This window comes from Centrocercus urophasianus, unplaced genomic scaffold (assembly GCF_019232065.1).
Source record: "Centrocercus urophasianus isolate 14NV4802_14NV808 unplaced genomic scaffold, USGS_Curo_1.0 seq_14, whole genome shotgun sequence".
NCBI lineage: Eukaryota > Metazoa > Chordata > Aves > Galliformes > Phasianidae > Centrocercus > Centrocercus urophasianus.
The window spans coordinates 5,283,211-5,306,663 of NW_024884586.1; the positions used below are offsets into that span (position 1 = coordinate 5,283,211).

Sequence of the window (23,453 nt, forward strand, 5' to 3'; positions counted from 1 at the left end):
TACTCTGACTCTGAGCCTGTTTTATCAATTCAAGGTCAAAATACAGCAAGCATGTAACAGCTACTGCATACAAAGCTCTTTTCAACCACATATACACACTTTGACATTGAACTATGGTTGTCAGATCTGTTTTTAGTGCAAAAGACTGTTTAGATTATTTATATTCAGAGATTAAAGATCACATCTGCAAAGTGCTGAGATTATTTGTTACGTGTGCTATTGAAATTGGTTAGAAAGTATACTGTTGGTATGCACCCTCAAGCATATAAATTTGTATATGCATATAGGTTGTTTTTTTTTAAAATCTTTAAAATGTACTTGGATGTTTTATGGTTATATGATAAATAATAGCTAATTGGAATTTCTTAGAGTGGCAGAATGCCAGCAATAAACAGATCAAAGATTTCCTATGCTAGCGTCCATGAATATTAAGCAGTGACATTTCCTACTCTGTAGTGAGTGTCATGATTCTGGTCATGAATCCATAAGGATTCATTTTCTGTTTCCTGCATACAGGCACGCACAGGCTCACAGAGCAGATGTGAAAGAGAAGACTAATGCAATTCTTCCTCCAGTTCAGCAACTGTCAGGGTACTCTGAAGTCGACGCTGTGACTGATACGGCCAAAAAATTCCTGAGAGAATAAGAAAGACTATTAACAGCTCTGAGAAACCTCTTCCTCTGAGTAATTATCCCATAGAGACAGTGGGTCTTAGCCATCTTAACCAAACAAACAGTTCTGAGAAACTAAACATGTTCTCTCCAAGATTACAGTGAATGAAAAAAAAAAACAAACCACGTTGTGTTAAAAGCAGTTTGAAGCATATGTGCTTCCATCAGTGAAACACTTGGAGCTCTTCCTGCTTTGTGCATCAGATCAGAGTTTCCATACTCCCAAAGGAAACAAAGCATTGGCTGAATAAAAGAGAAAGCCCCATTTTACTCTACTGTTACCTTTTCACAGCTGGTTTGATCAAACAGGAGTGAGGCATGGGCACTGTTACAGCCACCAAGAAACAGTGCAGTGGCCACTCAAATGGGCAGCTGTTCTGTCTGGGACATGCTGGTAATACCCATCAAAGGAACCAAAAAGGGAAGTTGTTTTAAAAACTGTATTGCTTTGTCCAACTCTTTGAGCTTGCTGGCAAATGAAAGATGTGATCTAGTCCCAAAGCAATGAAAGCCATTAATAAAGCAAAAATCTACCTGACTGAAGGCTTAAGTAAGATTTCAGAAATAATAGCCTTTTTCATTAAAAATCAAAAAACCAAAAAAACAAACAACAACACAAAAAACTCCTTACATTGTCATCTCAACAGAGAGTGAATGCACACAGTAACATTTACTTAGGTATATATGAAGTAATGAGCAGTAATTGTTTCCTTAGCTGCCTCTCATGCATTTTAAGCTGTATCCAAGCAAGAAAGTCAATGGGTAGACTGGGAAAAGTAAGACAGTTTTGTGCTACAACTCAACTGTTGGTCCTCCCACAGATTTCAGATTTCTCAGCTCAGTTTTCTGTGCTCCTTTACTCTCTGGAAAAGCATCAGTGAAAACACTTCTGGTCTCTAAGGTTTCTGTGTTATATTTCTTATGTTCCAAGACAATGATTAGTACAACCAAACATTGGTTGCAAGCTGAAGTTCACTACTGGTGCCTTACTGTGGTTCTATTTGCTGCTAATAACATTAGAGCATCTCCTAAGAGAACATCTTATAGCATCACTCATTTGCATTGTCATAGTGTGCAGATGGTCACAGAACATAGGCAGGCAGGAACCAGAGCAGGAGGAATACATCCTGCTTGAATTTCTCCTCTAGTGCTAATTGTAATGCATTTGGGTTAGTTTTTTGTTTCTGAAGTCTACAGCTCTGGGTGGACACATCCAAAGATGTAGCAAGGGAAATATAAGGGAGCAGCTGCATTTAGCAGCATGCCAACTACCAAGTGAGCAGATCTGCCCATAAAAAAAAAAAAATCTATAAAATGTTACTGCAGCTCAGACTAATGACAATTCATTCCTGTGCAGAGTGAGTTCTCTTTTGAAATTTACGAGGCTGGCATTTTGATGCAAATACATTTGTTATTAAACAACAACTGAAATCTATACACTTCAGCAGATTAGCTATTAATACAATGTACAAATTCACAAAGAGGAAGCAACACTTCTTTTCCATTTGGCATATGCAATTTTATTTCTGGATTAGTTATGAGAATTACAGAATTAAAACTTTTAAAAGTTTAACATGTGTACCCTGCCTGACAAACTAATTGGCATACTGGAACAATACTGCAAATAAAATGAAGCCAACAAAATTATTTATCTCTATATAAGCACAGAGTTCTCAGAAATGTAATTGTTACTTTCATGTGTTACAGAAAGGAGGGCTTTCAAATGCTGAAGAAGCAAGACTTCAGAGTGATAAGCCAAAGAACTATGAACTTCAGATCTTACTAGTCCAGGTAAGAAAAATCTACACACAATATGAGCAACCATATACAAACTGGCAAATACAAGGAAAGAAGAAAGACAACTGCATTTCCAAGGGGACACACTGACAATATAAAGAAATGACTAAGTCTACAACTGTAATCAGACTTCCTTATAGTCAGGCAAATATAGATTCTGAGGTCTGGAGACAATTTCTTAAGCAGAAGACCATCACCAACAATGAACTTGTATGCTTTCTGACTACACAAGTTAGTTGTGTGTAGATTTACTGAGCACAAAGTACACAACAAGACTGTGATTCAGACCCAAATGTTCCTAATTCTGTTATGGACCAATAGAAATATACATTAGCATAACTGACTGCACACAGTGATGTTGCTGGACTACCTGCTTGATATTTATTTTGCTGGTAGAGTATTCTTTATATCATACAAGCATCACCAAAATTATTCCAAATAACACTAGCACTGCTGGTATAGCTAGTATAGAGACTCTTCCACAGGCAGGATTTTCACAATCAAAACAACTCACAACCAAGCTACAGAAATGTACACTGCAAGGATATCACTGAGAACAGAAATTACCCATATACATCCCAAACCCCTGTGGAAAATCACTATATAGAGAGTAAAAATATAGTCCTTCTTGCACCCAAACTACCCTGTGGATGTGTAACCACAAACGTTTCATGTGGGAAAAGACATCTGTGATCTATCTTCATCTGTCATTTTAGTGTCTATTTCCAAGAAAACTGCAAAATAATTTTTGATATTTGTCTTCTAAAAATAAAGAAAAATATGTATTTTGAGTTCTCACAGATAAAGCTGTGTTCACTGGCAGCCCTTCTACGTGCAACTTAAACAATTTTTTTGCTGTATGTCTGAAGAATTACTTGAAATTAATCATATAACCCAAGGAATATGAAGTTCAATCTGCAGATTCCAATTGTTCATGTTTCTTTAAAATCAAAACATATTTCATGTGACTTTTGATTTTCTATGAAATTCCAAAGCAGCAGGTTTATTCAGGGAAAAGACCAAATTTCTCTTGGGTAGTCTTCTTTAAAAAAAGGTCCTTCAGAAAAAAAAAAAAAAGAAACAGATACTGTTAGCTGAAGTGCAGTAAGAACAAAATTGTGTAACTAGATTTCAGTTGGCCAACTTTTATTTGCATTGTAGCAATTGATAAAACAAATACCACATGCAACAAGAAACCTTACTCTGGTTTTCCAGACATCTATGACTCTACTTACAACTATTACAGTAGAGAGAAAACATTCATAGTATACTGAGCCTGTAAAGCATGGGTAATTTTGGGACAAATCAACAAAGGTAAGATTCAGTGAAAACCACACAGTTCTGACCAGTTGTTCAGAAGCACACTGCTGAAAAATACAAAAGAAAACTTGTTCTTTGGACAAGCCTTAACAAAGAAATACTTATATAGTTATGAATTCACAAAGCCACAGCAGTGGTCCACAGATGAGGAAAAAAACATTAGATTAATACTAATCATTTAGGCAGAGCCTATTTATTTTATAGTCTGGCAGATGATGAACCAATTCTGTGGAGGATCTCCAGAGGACATTACAAATACTCTTTTTCTTTAGTAGGATAGGCATGGCAAAAGCCCAAAGAACACTCCAGCGTGGCAGAAACAAAATGGAGCGTAGCATGCAATGCGCAAGCAGGCACATGCTTGAAATATAACGCGGCCCCAAAATGGACAGTCATGTTAACCCGGGTCTGGCTATTCACCATGAGGGAACACTGCAGTGGCTACAGCTGCAGGAGATACCCTTGTCTGTACACAGGTGCACTGCCTTCAAAAACCTTTCTGTGTGTGTTGGGACTGACTGCTGAGGTGGGGATAGTAGGGCTAAATATACAAAATATGAAAACAACAGAAAAATAATGACAGTTATTAAACATCAAACAATTTTACAGCAGTTTTCAGTTGGTGTTAGTCAGTAAAACTACACTGATTTACAGAAAGCAATAACTGGTATTCTACACAGAACAAGATTTGGGGCTAACAGTGCCCATAAATCTTTCCTCCACCATTTTATTTAGTGGCAATGATATCTTGGAATTGTTTTAATCGTTGCTTTAATCAAGCAACAAAACCTTAGTTTTGCTTTTTAAACTTTGTCCAATATAAAACAAGTTATATCGATTTGATAACTGCGTCACACTACGTCGTGGATTCTTGTTTCATACCTGCACTGACTATCAAAACAAACAAACAAAAAATCATCAAACCAAAGCAAAGCAATGACAAAAACAATGAAAAAAACCAACCGTTTTTGAAACCAACCCCACCGTTAGAGATAGTAACTGTGATCTAATATAAAATGAAGGCTGAAAAAAACACCAAAGGAAAAAAAACAAAAGCCCACACCACAGAATCAAACATCTCACTGCAATGAGGAATGCTTATGGACATTTGTTTATCCAGATTCCAAACTATGATCCATTGCATTATAGTAAGTGATCCAGATTTGAGATCAGCAATTTCTCACCCCAAATTCCTTCAACTCTAAACCAAAAGCATAAGAGTGTAGTCATGTACACCCAAATTTGAGATTCAACATTTTGAGAACTCTGAGAACCACTGCTGATAGCTACTTGTAACTAACAAATTAGCAACCATGTGATGCAAAAGGTTATATAGTTCACAGTAAATGAATACATTAAGCACTATCTGTCCCATAAAAAGCATACTGTTGTTACTAGTCTTTTAATCCCCACAAAAAGAAAGCTTATGCACTTACATTTCATCATCATATTCCTTTGGAGGTGACACTGCAATGACTAAGTCAATCCAATCCTGCAACAGAAATGAACAGGAAATGTGTGCTGCTAAACATTCATCTTAGAGGTGGTTAATGGGCAACCATGAAATATCAGACAGATGATCAGAAAGACAATCTATTCCTGGAAAGCCACAGGGAAAAGGGAACCTAAGGAGATGCCTGGTCCTCTAAAATACAGTTTCAAGATAGAGCTGTTTGATTTTTATCCTAAAATTAAAGAAAAAATTTACTGGTCTTGCAATAAGCTTTCAAAAAGAAAAAAAATCATTCTAAGTATCATACTATGTTTGGTCATTTTACCAATTAATACAGTTCAGTACTGTAGCCAAAGTGCCCTGTAGCTATTTGCACATTTAGAAATCAAAGATTAGATAAGCTATTATCAAAGTTCAGATCAGCTTCCAAACAATTTTCAATATTAAAGAGAGATTCCACAGATAAAAGTATTACAGTCACTCAGAATGTAATGTGTTTAAGCACAAATTTGATGTGTGGCTGTCATAAATTTTTGGAGTAAATTACAGGCAAGACTTTCAGAGTTGTTGTATACCAATATCATCCACAGATTTCAACTCACTCTGGTGATATGGCATACTGGTACTTTTGACATTTTCAACTTTACTTCTACTGCTGTGACAACATTGTGAAAGAAAAATACACAATACACAGAGTTACAGGTAGAACGGAAAAGTATTCCCACATACTTACCCCACCCATATTCCAAGCATTTGCCAGAGTTGCTTGTGCTTCTGCCAGCCTGCAGTCAATTACTATCTTGCCATTTACAGCCAGTATTTCATCCCCTTTCACTATGCCTCCTGGTGACAGACGAACACAGCATACATACACGTTATCAAAATAACATCTGTGACAGATGTTGGGTATTTATGCAGTACTGAGTATGATGATTATTATTAACTAGATGTGAGAGCCAACACTGAAAGTTGACACACTGTATGGGGACTGCTGAATCACAGCCTGAACCTCCAATTGATCACCTGAGGCAAGCAATGAGTCAGCCACAGGAGCACAAGTGAAGGCAATTCACCTGTGCTGCTGGAAGGTGGAGCCTGGCTGCACCTCTCCTTGACCCCTTTAAGAACTGACTACCAGTAGGGAAGTATCTTTTCTGGAGATCTGCTCCAGTGGAGTTTCTTGTGTGAGCTCAGGATAGGGTGAGTGGTCCTCTTTTCTGCTCTAGTGTAATAGCTACATAAGCCAAGCTCTCAGATGTACTGTATCATTTGTATATTCATTGATTGAACACACGTGCATTATCTACAGGCAAAAACAAAAGGAATTAGTCAACAAGTTTAGGACGATTTTTTGTAGTAACAGTTTGCCTATCTGGGCAATATATCCATACTCCTTGTAAATTGTGGTTGATTGTAGTCTGCTACCATTATTAAGAGCAGCATTACTTAAAAACCTGGATGTTTAAGTGGTGTTTGTCAAGGTTTTACAGGACTCCCATTCCTTTCCAAAAGTGTGTGTCATCTCTAGTTCTTTGAACTTATTTTGGTTTGCTGATCTAGTCAGCTAGTTGGGACTGGGTTTGAGGAGGGGAAAAATATATAGTAAGGGGTCAGCCTCAGCTATAAAGAGGTCAACAACAGTGACGAGTCAAAGAAAAACAGAGCACCTGAAAAAGAGACTTAAGGGGCTGAGAGCTTTTCAGAGAAAAAGTGATTTGAACATGTTTATGGCTGGGACAAAGTCATAGTAAGCAATCTAAGGAGATCTCCTGTCTATCTACCTGTTCATCAACATGGTTCTCAAGGTTAGGATGCGAGAGACCAACCCACAGGAGCATACCTTCCAGGTATGCATGTTCTCATGGCTTTCAGAGCTAAGCTGTCAGAAGGCCTTTAGATGGATTTTGGGAGTAAAGACACATTTTACAAAACAAATTACCATTGGAAGTAACGTTAAGAACAAAGCTAAACAATGTACTACAGCTATTAGCTAGTATCTGCTTTGCACATTAATGTAATTACAAATGTACTTGTTTGAGAAGTGTGAAATAATGAAGACCAAATTTGACTTTCTTTAATGAACAGAATAAGTGATTTTTGATATACAACTAGAAAAAGGGGAATCCTTGAAGAGAACAGATCTACATTTTTGGTCCATGTTATTACAGTTTTTACCATGATAAAAACACAGCAAGAGTGACCATTTCTTAAAGACAGTTTTTAAAATTTATGCATTTATCAGCTTATCAACACTTCTCAAACCATGAACCTCTCTTTGTGCTGCACTTAGAGCAGAGACAGAATAGGTTGCCTTGGACAGTCTAAGTGAGCTTCTCAGTAACAGCTATAGCTCTGAAGTCAGCTAAGAAATCAGCCAGTGCAAGAAACCACTTTGAAGCAATGCTCAAATTCCCCATTGTTACTCACCATGTTTGTCTGCAGCACCACCCTCATAGATTGCAGATACAACTATCTTTCCAACAGGAGAATCAATTCCTCCCTCAACTGCAAGGTCTAATGATCCTTCCTATTAAACAAGAGTTTTAGTACAGAAGAAGCTGTGAATTTTTGCTTAATCTTTCATTCTTTCCTGTAAACATACCTCGCTTATATGAACTCTTTAAGTATCAATCAGTGAGGTAGTATTTACCTTTCTAATGCGTAAGAGGCGTACGTCTTTTCCCACAATCTGCTCTGGAGTAAACTGTAAAAATACATGGTTAGTTATTTCCATCTCAGCAACATAAAACAAGCTGATCTATGTAGTTGACTGGTGAAAAGGGTCTTTTGCCTCCTCTAGAATAGTCTTAAAGGAAGAGCAGAACACTCGCTAGTGTTTTTTTCCAGTAAGAAATCTTCCTTTCATAAGGTCTAGAAGAAACAGACAAGGTCCAGCAAGCCAGCCATTACCCCTCCTAGGCCTCATAAACAAGGATGTTTGTATTTTTCCAGTGTATATTATATTAAAAAAAGATGTATGAATTCTCTCCTTACCATTGAATGTGGATCAAAGTCTTCCACATATTTCTGGAAGCCCTGTGAATAAAATAAGACAGTTACAGAAACATGTGCATGAGCCTCACATTAAGCACACAAACTCCATTTTAGCTATTAATGAGAAAACATAATTCTGTAAGATAAGAAAAAAGACTGTAAATGGAGAAAAGCACAGAAAGGTAGCAAATAGTCTGTCCTGACAGAAGAGATTTTAAAACCTTACAGTAAGTCAGCAGTTAGAACTGGCCACACTATGGAACAATTTTGAGGACCTGTTTACTACTCTTACTGGTTCCTTTCTACACCTGATGGAGCTGAACATATTTATCACAGGAGAATATGTTCTGCCATGTTCTTCTAAGTAACCTTTCTTGGGACTGTCATCACGTTGGGCACTGTTTTACACTGACAGAAGTGACATTGTGATTTGCACATCACCAGCTCTGCTCCATGAACTCTAAGTTGTAAGACCAGACTCAAACTCCTTTGTTCCTCCTCTTCACAGCATTTCAGGGAGTTGGTTGCACACCATCAGCAAACAAAGGACAAAAACCAAATTTGTTTGTATGCAGTTTTGCAGAGAATTGAGAGTCCACATCTTAGTATTTAAGTAAGAATTGGTTGCGCTGCACTTATGAACTGCTACTTTTGATAAACTAAATATTTGCAGTTTGATCACAGGCTTCAATGAGGACAGAATTTCATCTTGTGGGGAAAAAAAAAACCACAATCGTTCATGATTTTAGAAAGCATATTAGTATTACAAACACTTTTTCTAAACTGGGAGAGACGTTTTACAATGATAGTTAGCTAAACAACTAATAGATTGAATAGCTGAATTTGTAGAGATCTCTGGTACAATTGTTGAAGTAGACATCTATGGTCTTGGAGCAAACAACTTAGAGGAAAGGACTCCAAACTCAGCCAGGTCACTAATTCATTAGGTAATGTAAAGCAAGTCATTGAACTCTTTGTCCCAAGTCATCCTCACAGAAAACATATGCTGCCCTTGAAGAAAATTTTCCTGGGAAAGCCACTTTTAAGCAGGACAAAAACTAAAACTTCACAACAAAAAAACCTACAAATGAAGAAATTACGTGATCTGGATTCAACAAATGTACAAATACAGCCATGATAAAATGAACACATCCTCTGAACAAGTGTCATAAATTTACAGTGTAGGCAGTGCACACAGTATGCAAGCAAGGGCTAATGCACCAAGCAATACTAACTGGAAACCACTGGGCTGTTTCTACCTCCCACACATTACAGGGGAAAGTTATGAACATCCCTGACAATATTGTCAATTACAAGAACATTCAAAGGAATAAATATCTGTAGAATACAGAAGATTAAAATGTTTGTCTACACTGAAACAACTGTCTGGACTTCTAGATGAAAGTTGATGCTGCTGCTTTGAATGGAAAAATAATTTTTTTCTAAAAGCACATAAGCCAATGGTATGCTCTGATTGACATAAGGAGAAGAGAAGAATTAAAACATACTAATAATAGTCTTCAAGTTTGATTTGCTATCTCAGTTGAATCCAGTTTTCCATTCTGACTAAGCCTTCAGCTCATGCCATCTGAAGTCACCTGAATCCTCAGTGGGTCTGTTCATCGAAATTCATCTTCTCAAATGGACACTTGAAAGATCTTATTAAGTTAGCATATGTATGGTGGACATATCTTGTCTGGGGGGAGTTTTTCAGTGGAGTAATTAAAATCTTAAATATTTGACATTTTGCTAGCATTTCACATATTAACTTGACTGCACCTATGAGACAGCTCTAATTCATCATTTTCATAAGGATACATAATGGTTAACCTTGAAGTTCTCAAAAAAGATCATTTTTATTTTCCTTCTTCTGCATTACAATTTCACTTATCTGGAAAAGGTGCCCATGTAATGATTCTACGTATTAATTGACCCATGTTGAATATCAAGAAAGACTAAAACTAAACAAAAGAAGGAAAAAGTCATGATTGATCTTCATGGTTTACCAAAGGTTCACCCTGTGAGCTTACAACTTTGCCTTAACACTTCCATATAATGTGATAATGCACATAACTTAGCTTGCACTAGTAAAGCTGTTTTGGATAGAAAATGGCACCTTTAGCAGCAACAGAGAACTTAAGCACAAAGTTCACTTGACAGCACAATCTATTAAAACAGAGCAGTCAACCAAAGAGGGGGAGATGGAAGTTTTAGCACTATGGTTATTTAAAGCTGCACAGAGGAAGGCAATAAATACATTAATATGGTAGAAAGTCCTACAAAATATGTATACATTACATATATATTATATATATAATGCTATATGAATAGGTGCTTTCCACCATCAGTGCCTCTGATTTCCTACCAACAACTACGTCATGATAATAGATTCATTTGTTTAACTAAGAAAATATTTTATTACTGAAAGCATTGTAACTGGAAGCTGAAAGAGGAAAAAAAACCAAACAGCTGTAGGAATATATTTTTAAAAAACCACCCAATCTCAGGACATTTATCAGTGTTCAACAGTCTTAAATATTGTGTTATGTAAGTAGCTAGAAGATGGTTCAACCTGAAGCTCCTGTCTAGGCTACAGGAGCCACATGCACACTCTGCAATCTTACCAAGGCTAGCACTTTTCATGCACTAGTGCTGCCTTAAGTCCTCTGTTTTAGAAACTGAGCAACAGGATTAGAAAAGAGGGCTTAAAATCTGCAACCAGTCAAAAGAAGTACCACACAAAACATGGAAAATGTTATTTTACTTGTTTTTTGTTAGATCTAAATGATGAATTGTAAACCACCATCCTTTTAAACATCTCTTGTGGCTGCAAAAGAAAGAACACGGCCAAACCAAGTATTAACTCCTTGCTGTAGACAAATATCACCTGATAACATGAACTCAATGTTTTTTTGCTCTTCTTGGGACTGAATCATACTTGCATTTTTTAGTACATGTTCCCTACACAACTGCAAGTGAGAGAATACACATAGCAAAATGATATCAAATCATAAAGGAACTATGTAGGTAGTGCACGTTTCCATATCCCAAAACTGTCGAGCCCCTTCCCAGCCACTTAACAACAAGGAATAATTTTTTCTGTTCAGATGATCTCGTTGTAACTATGGTTAACAACTGAAATTTCTGACTATGTCTTATTGCTGCTACATCTGATACACTTTAGCTGCAGTCCTGCAGAATCAAGCTTCACATCTTGCAAGAAAAGCTTAAATATTAACCGTTCCTTTCCGAAACTCCATATCAAACCACAGTGGAGCTCAGGAGAGAAAACATTCACAATTGCATCAAGGCCTTCTAACACACAAACAGATGTTTGTGATAGCTGGGAGAGAAGACTAGTATCCATGTTGGTTTTGCCCCTCTGAAAACCTTACCACTGAATCATAGCCATCCTCCCCTGTTCTCTGAACCAAAACTTAACTAGCCTTGCCGTGAGTGTATTTTAATTCACTCCAGCACTATGGAGCCACACATTTGAAACTGATTTTGATCCAGAGAGCTCTATGCATTCAAGGCCACATTCAACATTTAATTTCCATCCGTCACTTTATAAGTGAAAATAATTTCATTTTCATGAAATATTAAGAAACCTGGAAATCCTAGCCTGAATTCAGTTACTATAAAGATTTAAGTAACAACAGTCATCAAAGCTCCTGGATAACAGGAGATTTGGAAAGTTTTACCCATTCTTGCAAACACATATATGTATAGATACATACACACACACACACTATATATGCAAACATTACATATATTAAAAAATACATAAAATATATAAAATATATATGCATGCATTCTATTCACAACATATAAGACAGAGTCCGTGCAAGTCTTATTCTACATACTACTACTGTGGCTTCAAATGCAGCCAGGATGAATAACTCTTATAGCATTAAGATATAAATAGAGCAAAGAGGTAACTGGTCTGCAAAAACAATTCACAGACAGATGTTTTTCTCAAAGTCCTATTAGAATATTACTCTCAATGAAACTGTGATCTTCCAACTCATGTAAGGCAGTTGAGGAATCAGGATTATTGATATCTAAAACATTTTAGTACTCTTGTGGTCTGGACAGTGTGCATAGATGCATAACAAATGGTAAGAAATTTCCCTATGAGAATGAATCTTATTGCCAGTTTGTCACACTAACTGTACACAGTGACAATAAACAAAGCAATATTTCCATTTTGTATCAAGACCTTCTCATCACACACAAGGGTATTACCAAATTTTCATACTACTTAATATTTCTATATCAGATATTTATTTTTCAACTTTTGATTGTATTAACTGTAGATTATGCCTTTTACGCTTTTTAATCCTCCTCTACAGAATGTCAAAATGCACATAAATGTTATAAATTTCTAAACATAACTAAAATGGAAGTTCCTTGCATACAACTGAAGGAAATAACTATGCTAGAATGATTTTTATCTTTTTTTCAAGCTCATCCATCTGCCTCATCTTGAGGAACTTACAAAACCTGCTTTAATTTTTCATTTCAATCTATTTATAATAGAGAAGTTTCACAGCAAATATGTCTATAGAAGAGCTGATTTGATAGCATTTGAATCTTTTCAAACTTAATTGGGGAAATAGAGGAACAATTGTGGAAGAAAGTAACAGAAAAATCCATCCCATTGTCACAAAATACAGCTACGAATGCTGTGCATATCATTTATTGTCAGATATAGCATAAGCTTTTAATTAAATGAATGGAATGCAAATGTGATGTTTTGCGCTACATGAAAAGCTCACACTACAATATACAGCCCTCCTCTTGTAACTGTGTACATATATATGCACACATCTACACACATACATATAATTGACACATAACACCAATGGTAACAAAACAAGCCAAAATTATCCTCAATAATAACGTTGTAACTACTGATTTCTCCATCAGTTATCTTAGATGAAATTTCTGGGCTGATGTGTGGGAGTTACCACTTGCCATAACAGTATTTCCTTCTTTTCAGAAAGCCATAGCTCATCTTCCCTCATAAAACAGTTCTTGAAGATGCTATATGTTTGGTCAATAATATTTATCTTCAGGTTTTCTTCTTCATTTATATTTGAAACAGATATTGGTAAAATAAAAAAGTACCTAACTGTGAATAGACTTTGCACCATCCATTTATTGATATCTAAGATACCAACATTGTTTTCTCTCTGCCAACAAAAGAATGAGATGCAGAGATACATTTCAAGTATATTTATGACTATTTACAGAAGAAAAAAAAAGCAGTATAATAAGCTTTTTACTATTTCATTTCTATTAAAAGGACCCATGAATTATGAAAATGCAAATCAATGCACGAACAAGTGAAACAATAACATCTGCACACTCTCCTAGAGATTAAGGTCTATATTGCTCTGTAATTCTACACACTAGTGCAAAAACTGCCATTAATGTGACTCTTAGATTATGAACAACTGGAAAAATATCCTTTTGTACTTACCATTAGCGATTACTTGAAAGTCTATATGACTTTTACTTAGCAGAAAATGAGACAAGCACTGCTTCTTTGAGAAGAAATCAACAACAAATCCCACAGTACTGTAACATTCACAAGAGAATAAAAGCATTAAAAGGCTTACCAGGGCCTCTGATTTGATAGTTGGCCTGACCATAAGGTTTGGGTCAGGATGAAGCATGACTGGTTTAGAGATTATTGGTACCCCTGGATGTCGTTGGGTAGGTGGACTTGGAGCAAATTGCTATGGGGTTAATTTAAGATAATTACAATTTACAGCATAATTTATTATAAACCATAATTTCACCAAATACTCCAACATAGTTTATGGCAATGAATTTAATGATACTAATAGAGCAAAAGTCTTACACAAATATTTTAAATGAGATACTGTCAAAGTTAACAAATGAAAGCACAATTTCTTTTAAATACCAACTACAACTTTTTCCCTTAACTTTTGGCTTCACCAGCAAGATTATGGAAAATAATCTCATCTCTGCTTTTGGCATTCATCCCATTAAAGCAATGAACTGAATGAGAAACCACAGAAAAAATGCTAAAATCGAATGCAAGAAGATAGAGAACTTAAAATGAAATTTTAACCAACTGGTGGCTAAATGGATTTACACAAGATGAAATTCAATAGGACTGTAGTGATTACCTTTCCACATAAATAACTTCAAGATAACTCAGAGTCAAGAACAAAGATTAGCTATGCTAACTACTCTACAAAGTACAGATGTCTAGAAGCATTTGAAATTTAATCATGCAGCATGTACTAGCTATGTGACTGATTCCACACTTTTTACTCAGTCAAAACTCCTACTGACGTCAAGTGTAGCTGTGCTCAAGTAAAAAGTTCAAAACTGAGCCCTGTGGGTTTAGTTTGACTTAACCCCAGCATCTCTCAGGACAGTCTTGTCAATGTTTCTCATCAGAAACATGGCCTATTCCAGATATTATTCACATGGTACATGCTGTATCTTCTAAAATTATTTGAATTGCTTCCAGTAAATTGTTTTATTTATTTATTTAAGAATTTTTGGAACCAGTTCTTTGAAAGTCCCTCAATTCATGTAGACATCCCTCAATTAATGTTGCTTCCACTCCATAAAATATATTATTACTTTCTGGTTTCAGAAGAGAGAGAAAGTTTACAGATTAACTTTGTTAAAGTCACACTGGAACTGAATAATTTCTCCTGGAGTTGCGCAACATGGAGAGTGCCTCAGAATGGGGAAACCTGACATCCGGTCATCCTAAATTAAAATCAATGCAAACACTGATGAAATAAATGCAGTTGTTCTCATGAAAAAGAAAAAAAGAGCTCACTTTGTAGCATGTAGTCATGATGTTTAACATACAGCTCAGTCCCAGCTCTTTGTCTTAGCAGAAAAGCACTCTCACGTGGTCAGCAGTGTAGAGACTTTGCATGGAACACACAAACTTTGACTGTATATGGTTGAAGGTTTGAAATATGAAGTCTTCAGATCATTACAAGTCACTACCTGGCATTAGGTATCTTGTAACAGGATACAGACATATGACTGCAAGTGCCAAATTTAAAATAAATCAGCCATGCAGAGTGAGACCCTTAACCTTTCCTTTACGTTACCATTACATGGGAAACTCATAAAACTACATTCATTATTAACAACACATGACATACCAGCGGACTGCTTGACACGGCAGACACTTTGCCAACGTGGGAGGTGTTTCTTACAACCTAAACAGTAGCAGACTTAGTACTGGGTTCAGGTAAAAATATACAGTTGCTAATAATCTTATAAAAGAGATCCTTTTATATGAGGTGTTTTAACAGCTAGTTGCCAAGAACATACTTGACAGGAAACTTCGTTCTTTTTGTCAGGTATTTGTTAAGAGCTGAATTTGAAATACAATGATCTTGGGGGAAAAATAGCACCAAAGAAAAGATTTACAGTTTTGAATAAAATGAGAAAAATATTCTTGGTGGACAACACGAAGTCTTCCTTAATTTTTGCTTTGGTTGGCATAAATGCAAGATGTTTCATTATTGAAATCAAACAAAATGTTTTTGTTTTACTTGCAGCATTTTTTAAGAAGAGGCAAGGAGAAGCTGTCCACCTTCTGATTTTACTATCATGTCTGATGCCCCATTAGCAATACTAGGTTACTGATAATACTGCTTATAAACAAAGCAGCTCTAGTTCAGTATTAGTAGTTTATTAAGAGCTTAGTTGTTTCCTTGTATACACAGCTAATTATATTCAGTGAGAACTAGCCTACCATTACTGAAGGCTAGGTAATTTTTGTTGTTCTTGCCAGCCGTGTTTTTCTTTAATTACTGACCTTTTGCTCAAAGACATCTGGCAGTGAATAATTACCAGAAACACATATTGGAATATGTGAGTTTGAGGTTAGATCCAGTTTAGAAGCTCCTGTGTTACCTTTAAAAATCAGACCCTTAGCATTAGATGCACACGCACTTATTTGTGGACAACAAGGGATCTTTGTTATCCATAAGAACGTGCGACATCTCCATTTCAATGGATCTAGCATATTCTTGGCACTTCAAACTTGTAACCCACGTAAGAGGAAGCACTGTAAGAAGATAATGATGAAATATATGTAGTTTGCATTAAGGCAATTATTCACATAATCTGCCGGTTTCCCCCAAGAAGTGATAAACTTGCATATCCTTTCTCACTTTAACCAAAATCACGCAAAAGCAGAAATCTAGTATTTCCAAGTAAAAATGCAAGAAAAAAAAACCAAGCAAACAACACACACAATAGTGCAATCGATAAATCCATGCAGGAAAAACAACACGTAGGAAAGACGTGATAATACAGGACCCTCTTTTGCTTTGAAAGAAACAATAATATTTTGGTACACAAATTGGAGTACACAAATCCCATCACAGTGCAAGAGAAAAGTGCAATGCAGCAGCTGCCATTTCTCTCCTAGAATGAGATCTGGCACAAGATTTCTTACATACGTGATCCTCTTTTAGACTGAGATTGTAATAAAGTTGGAATATTCTGAAGAAGAAATCTCTAGCTCTTTTGTGTCAGTAAAAAGTCAGCAAACCTGATTTACAGAAAGATCACCAACTCTTGTTCATTTAAAATTGCTTTACTGATAATTTATGCTGTGTTGAGGTTTTAAAAGTTGGGTCTTCTGATTTCAAGCTAATTCTCTTCTTCCAATCTTTGCAGCTAACAAACAAACCTGATAAAATTTTAAAGACTTTCAGAGCAGTGATTTTCACTACACAGATATTTTTTCTCAAACTTGAATTAAATCTGCTGCCTGACATTTTCTTTTTTAAACACATCCAAATATCTTTTTAACTATTACATTCTGCCCAACATATTTGCACGTGATGGGTCTGCAACACATGCAGGAAGGAGAGAGCAAAGCCCTCTAGGCTTAAATTTCAAGAATAAATAATGAAACAACCTCTGGACTGCATTCACGGACTATCAAACGACAGAAACACTTCATTTATTTTAATGTTACAAATAATAGTAGACTGGCTGATCCAATAGATGAAGTGGGTAATGGAACCAGGGAGGGAGGCTAAGCAGGGGAATGGTAGAGGCACGTGCATCCAAACAGATAATGAGGTCACCTGGGAAGCTGGTGATACTGTTAGGACTGGACCTTTGGATAGTGGAACATTCAATACAGGAAGTGGATGAGCTGATGATACCGGAGTAACAGTGAGAGGTGGTGGTGGTGGTGGAAGTGGTGCCACATGTTTCTCAACTTCATCTAAGTTTATATCATCAAGATCTGTGGTATGAAGCTGTAAGCCACCAGCAAACCGCCTCACTGATGTGGCAGAGGAAGAAGCGGCAGGACGTCCACTTGCCAACTATGCATGAGAAAACAAAAATCTGCCTTACTAGTTAATATCCGCAACAGCTCTAATGAAATCAACGGCAAATCCTGCACCACCACCCAATCAAACTGCTCCTGCTCTGAAAACTCCTGGATTCTTGCACACAGAATATCCATGAAGTGTTTCTATGGAAGCTTTTTTACATATCAAAGAAAAGCAACTTAAGGCATCCCTGAAGTTTCGACATTTAAAAAAAAAAAAAAAAAAAAAAAAAAGGAGGAGAAAACAATTTGCAGCAGATCATAATGATTGATGAAGGGGGAAGTAAAAGCAAACAGCTATCAAAACAAAACAGCTTTGGGTTCCATGAAATCCAAGTCTTCAGGAAGCTCTGGACTTTATAATTTCTATTGATCAACACATGACTTGCAAATTCCACAATTTGAACAGAATAAGCCACTCACCTCCCAGAAACTTAAGAGAAAGCATTTACAAGTATAAAGAAAGACTGCATATGTACTGTTACAGTTACTAACGTTTCGTTTAGACATTGATCAGTGGTATGATTTAAGTAGGTAAGAAACTCCAGTTGATAGATGCAACTTAGGAAATATTAAAGAGAGATAAGCTGTTCTACAGACGCATGCATCTTAGCCTAATCTGACACCATTTTCCCCAAATGGATTTCTGTTGACGTTGAGATCTCATGTGGCATAATCACTTTTTGGTACTAAAAAAACACACACATTTCTTCCCAAGTAAAATAGATGTTGGTTGCTCTTGTACCCAAGCAGGAGTTCAGGCCTGTAGTACCTGAATACAGTTCAGCTGCATCTATTCCTCAGAAGCATTCTATCTTTACATATTATATGAGTGTAACTGCTTGAGTAGTTCTGTAGAAGTTCTACAATAGGCTAATTATATGTAATGTAGAAGAATTGGTAGCGCAAATACAGAATATTTGTCTCAAATGAGAGTAGAGCTCTGCAACGGTGACTTTAGCCCATAATGTGCCAACTTTACTTTCCAAAAAGAGGGACAAAAATCCGGTAGAAAGCCGAAGAAAAACTTAGCGTAATCATTCCACCATTCTGGAGACCTACACTAAAGAACAAAGTGGATCCAAACCTATGAGTAGGAAGAATAGAAGACCAGCTGTTTTTTTCAGAGGTGCTGCATATTGACCCGTAGAAAATTTGACTCAGAGGGTTCCCCAAGGGTCCCTTTGTGGTTGTGTGGTTACAATTGCTTGGAGTCCCAGGGGAATTCAGTAGATTGCAGTGTTCCTCCTGAAAGCAGCTGTGCTTGGAAGAAAGCCACACAGCAGGATGGTGGGAAAGCCTCTCTCCACACAGAGAGGCACGTAGCTAAGGCACAATCACTCTCTGCAACTTTTCTTCATCTGAGAGGACTACTTAAAATAAAGGATCTGATTATTTGGGAGGTTTTTTCTTTTGTCAGTCTCTTAATGTCACTTAGTTGCAATTAGTACTTGAATTGTGATTACGATTCAAGCAGGCATTAAAGAAATGATTAGTGATGTTATTATTTGTGTAGAATATTAAAAAAAAAAATACAGCTGGATATTCTACTCTCACTTAGTAAATTTTATTGGCAGCATGTTCTACCTATCCCAAAGGGTGCTCATGAACCAATTAAGTTATTTTGTAGCAGTAGCATACTGAAATGTACAAACCAGAAACATTAGCACTGACCTGTAACAGATGACATCATCTCTATGAACTATGGAAACATCAAATGCTATAGAATCATAGAGTCATTAAAGTTGGAAAAGACCTCTAAGATCATCTAGTCTAACCATCAGATTTACATTGCCATTCACCAACTGCTGACAGTTTTCCTCTTCTTTCCTTTTTCCTTTATTAGGATGAAGGCTGAGAAGGAAAGAACAAGACAGTTTTTTTTCCTCTATTACAACTGGTAAAAGCTGCTGTTGTTAGGAGAAAACCGGTGAGTAATTTTGAGATCGTGCAGCATATAGAAAAACTAGCATTTTACCTCAGGAGATTCATTTTCCACAGAGGAAATCTGTTCTAACCGTGTCTGACAAAGTCTTTCCACCCAGTGCTGCACTTTTTCTGATTCTTCCAGATCTTCACGTTCTGTTTCAGATACCTTAAGCATATCACCAGTGTATTAAAAAAAAGATTGGAGATATAGTTACAGTACAAAGGCTTCAAACTTAGGATATGCCATTTAGATTAGTTTTACAACTTGCTGTGCTTTTGAGAATGACTTCCTATTCTGCTGTCTTCCATTAAACTCACCACTAAATGTGGACGCTAGAAATGCAGTTTTTGCCTCATTTGAACAAAAATTGACGGTAGCAACAATCGAATTTGGAAACAGAGGTTTGTAGTGAAATGTAATTCATTTTTAAACTTCGTTATCTTTGACAATTAAATAAGTGCCCAATTCAGATAATTCCACTGAAAATTCACCTCATTTTTCTCCAATGTAATTTTTCACCTGATAGAAGAATGCAACATACCTCCTGCACAAGACGATTTATTTTCAGTTGTTTTTCTTTCTCCAGCATTCCTTCTTTCTCTTTGGCAAGTCTTTGCTCAAATTCCATTTCCTTTTTATTCTTCTTCTGTTCACAAAAACTGTCACTTTTTGACTTCTTTCTCTCCTTTCCTTTCTGGGAATTATTATTATATTCAAGCTAGATTTTTACATAAACTAAAAATATGGCAAACTTCAAGCTCAGTACATGAGTGCCTGCCTTGAAAACTGAAGTGTAGTGCAAGTGTGGAATCAGTCTTTCAGGCATAATTTTTAACTGCATTTCCTCAGCAATTTGCTAGAAATTCAACCTCTTTTGGACTGCCTGTACACAGCCATTTAGCTTAGAGAAGATTTGAGAGTTCAGCGTATAGAAGATTTGAGAGTTCAGCTTACTTCTCTGCAAAGCTACAACTGTAGAGCCGATAGGTCCATTACAAAACTTCAAATAGTCAAACAGTTTTGATTAGTTCTCTTTAGTTAGTTTGGTTAGTTATTATCTCAATTTTTTTTTTACATCAGTAGGAGACTGACTGCTTTCAGACACTCGTGTACACATAGATGCGAACATTCTGCTTAAAAAAACAAAAAGAAATGCTTCATACTTCATACATCGTAAACACACCATTGCATGCCTTAATACAAATGAGCATCTTTAAAGGAGAGGTTTAGATCAACAGAGGAACTAAACTGCTCTCGGGAAAGAATTCCAGATTGTGAAGACCAGTCCCTACCACCAGCAGCAAAAATCAGCTTTTGTGTGAAATAATACTGTACATAATAATTCTAAAATGTTGAATGCACAATGCAACCAAAGGGCAAGATTTCTTCATAGTCTTTTAGCCCACGATCCTGTTGGATGAGTTCAGTGGTAAGCTGACTACTGCTCTGCAGTTAAGTGTAGCTACTGTTGGAAACCCAACCATTTTTAGAGATAAAAAAGAAAACCACAAAACAACCTTAAGTCAAACATCTAGCTTCTCATGTTTTAATAACATTCTGTTGGCATGTATTATGCAGGGCTAGTTAGTTTAGTTACAATTTTTGATAAAATTTTATCCTCTAATAAATTAGAAGATACTACATTTCATAGATAGCACTTAATGTATCTGGAAGGTGGTAGTCAACCCACCAGCTATCAACATTTGAAAAATTACTAAACCTAAAGGCACGCTAAGCAGTATGCATGCCAAAGAGTTTCAAAATATCAACATCAGAGACAATCTTAGCTGCATTTATTGCTTTCAGATACAACAAGACGAGTCATCTCTTCTGTCCTTTTTCCCCATGGATTCAGTTAATTTCCTATTAAAGATATTTTAAGTACAGAGTGAAATTTTGTTTTTAGTGCACACGCAGGAAATCCATTTGCAATTTTCAGTAGGAAGAAAATTTACCGTTTGAATATTTAGAAGTATTTCTAAAAGTAAAAGGTTAAGGTACTTTCAAGTTTTAGTCCACATTGTGTAGCAGAGTTCAACAAGAACTGAGCTGAATCTTTATTAATATATGAGAAGGTATTTGGAGACTCTGTAAATTATCTCGGTCAGCAGCCATAGCAAAAATCCTCTATTTGTGTGAAGAGGCTGAATTTTCATAATGTATTTATCTTTGTCAGATGATCCTAACCATACTGGATTTTATGTGTTTCAGATCGAAGATGATTTACAGTCACCAGCAATGGCATCAGAATACACTGACATTTTCTTATTCTTTATTAAGATCAAAACCTTTCTTACCCTCCTAGAAGGTTAAAAAAACAGTCATAAATGATGATTCAAATACTTCCTCTGTCCTTCTCAGAAATTCTGAGTTCTTTGGAGAGAGATCTATGAGCCCTCTTCGACAGTTTGTCCTACCCCAGTAAATTGCTATCAGCCATCATAAGAAACAAACAACACAGAAACCTATGATATAACTAAGATATATTGAAAGAAATAAAGAGAACAAAGCAATAGCAGGAATAAAGTACTACTTGGAATTGCAGTAATGTCTTAGATGTGACTCTACAGATTTAAGAAGTATTCCATCATACTTAAAGATTTTCCGGTATTTCTCCTCTCTCTGTGATTTACACAAGCCTTTTGCCTTCAGCACTCTCAATGGGAGATCTGCACAAGTTTAACTGGAAATGGCACACATGACTTCCATTGAATTTTTGCATCTTCAAAAACTTTTATTATTTATGGATTTATTTATTATTTTGAGGACTTTTTGATCTGTGCTGAACAGCTTCTGCAAAGTATACACTCAATTCTCACTGCAGCTGGCAGGTTTTCAGAAGTTCTAAGTGTTCAAAAGAGTGCATTCATAGGCAGATATATCTGAAAAGCATCTAAATTTCTATGTGTTAAAGTGGAAGAGAAGAAAAAAGAGGAATTAAAATTCAAATGCACAGCAAACAAGCTCACTTATCACACTTTGTACCTTGCGGATTGTGGGAAATTTTCCTTCATACCGATAAAACCATCCAAAAGCTACAAAAGGGTAAAGGAAAAGATGTTGTTTTAAGAAGAGTTGATGTCTAGTTCAGATTGATCCCTGTTGATACATATAACTGGTTAAAATTTATTTGGAGGCACAACGAATGTTCAATATTATACAACAAGTATTTAAAACACTTCTTCATTAATTGTGCTAGCACATTTAGTCACAAATATCCCTTATTTTGCTGATACACATTTTGTATTAAGCAAAGCAAACGCAACAATTAACTATTATACAGAACCATACAGCCATATCCATTGCTGAGATTTCTGTAGTCCAAGTCCTACTTTACATAAACCATAACAAGCCTTATCAAAATGAGAAAGTAATCAAATTATTTCAAGCTTGCAGAACACATTGGTGCTTAGGATGACAAGAAAAGCTGTTTCCCACAGTGAACTATGCACATGCAGGTGCATAAACATTAAAAAAAAAAAGTGGAGTAAAATCAGACAAAATAATATAGTATTATAATTTTACATAATAAACACTGACAATACACAGAGTTCTCAGTATAATCCATGTTTCTGTAGGATTGACATGTTTTGTTCTTGTCGAAGTATCTTTAGAAAGCAGTGACAACAGCAGTATCATAACCTTTCATCATACCAAAGGACAACATATATTGCTCTAGCAAAATCAGATCATAGCTCAGTGTCAAGACTGACTGTCAGAAGGAAGAGAAACATAGGAAGGATCTGAATCAGGATAGGAAGTTAAGGCTGGATGGCAAACCTGTTTGTCCTGCTTCATGATCACTTCATCCATGTCATCTGTTTCAAGTTGGTCATGTGCATCTCCCTCTAAATCTACTAGAGAAACAAAGGAGGAAGGGAATGAGGAGACAGAAAGTCAACTGGAGATTCCCA

The 23,453-nt window shown here is 36.2% G+C and overlaps 2 protein-coding genes across 7 annotated transcripts in view; both read right to left on the reverse strand.

Annotated features, from left to right (window-relative positions):
* Positions 1-2,169: 2,169 nt before the first annotated feature.
* Positions 2,170-23,453, reverse strand: part of LOC122157616 (harmonin-like) — a 44,636-nt gene continuing 23,352 nt past the window's right edge. For 2 of the 5 annotated variants that reach the window (XM_042813474.1, XM_042813476.1), the window contains 7 exons: positions 23,320-23,396; positions 8,237-8,278; positions 7,893-7,946; positions 7,670-7,769; positions 5,976-6,085; positions 5,226-5,281; positions 2,170-3,526 (listed from right to left, as the gene is read on the reverse strand). In XM_042813474.1, coding sequence (XP_042669408.1) covers positions 3,514-3,526; positions 5,226-5,281; positions 5,976-6,085; positions 7,670-7,769; positions 7,893-7,946; positions 8,237-8,278; positions 23,320-23,396 — 452 coding nt within the window. In that variant the 3' untranslated portion in view covers positions 2,170-3,513. Of the gene's footprint in view, positions 3,527-5,225; positions 5,282-5,975; positions 6,086-7,669; positions 7,770-7,892; positions 7,947-8,236; positions 8,279-17,960; positions 20,670-21,326; positions 21,403-22,524; positions 22,575-23,319; positions 23,397-23,453 lie in introns of those variants that run through there. The other 3 variants (XM_042813475.1, XM_042813478.1, XM_042813479.1) reach the window with 3 other exon arrangements.
* On the reverse strand, positions 8,285-20,167 carry LOC122157617 (harmonin-like). 2 transcript variants are annotated; one of them, XM_042813480.1, is made up of 6 exons: positions 20,081-20,167; positions 19,588-19,704; positions 17,356-17,601; positions 15,409-15,465; positions 13,864-13,983; positions 8,285-11,063 (listed from the first exon to the last, which is right to left on the reverse strand). In XM_042813480.1, the coding sequence occupies exons 1-6, from the start codon at positions 20,165-20,167 to the stop codon at positions 10,992-10,994; spliced, it is 699 nt and encodes a 232-aa protein (XP_042669414.1). In that variant the 3' UTR covers positions 8,285-10,991. The 2 variants fall into 2 exon arrangements, 1 of the variants encoding a protein (XP_042669414.1); XR_006167973.1 differs by having other exon boundaries at positions 10,978-13,983; positions 14,401-17,601.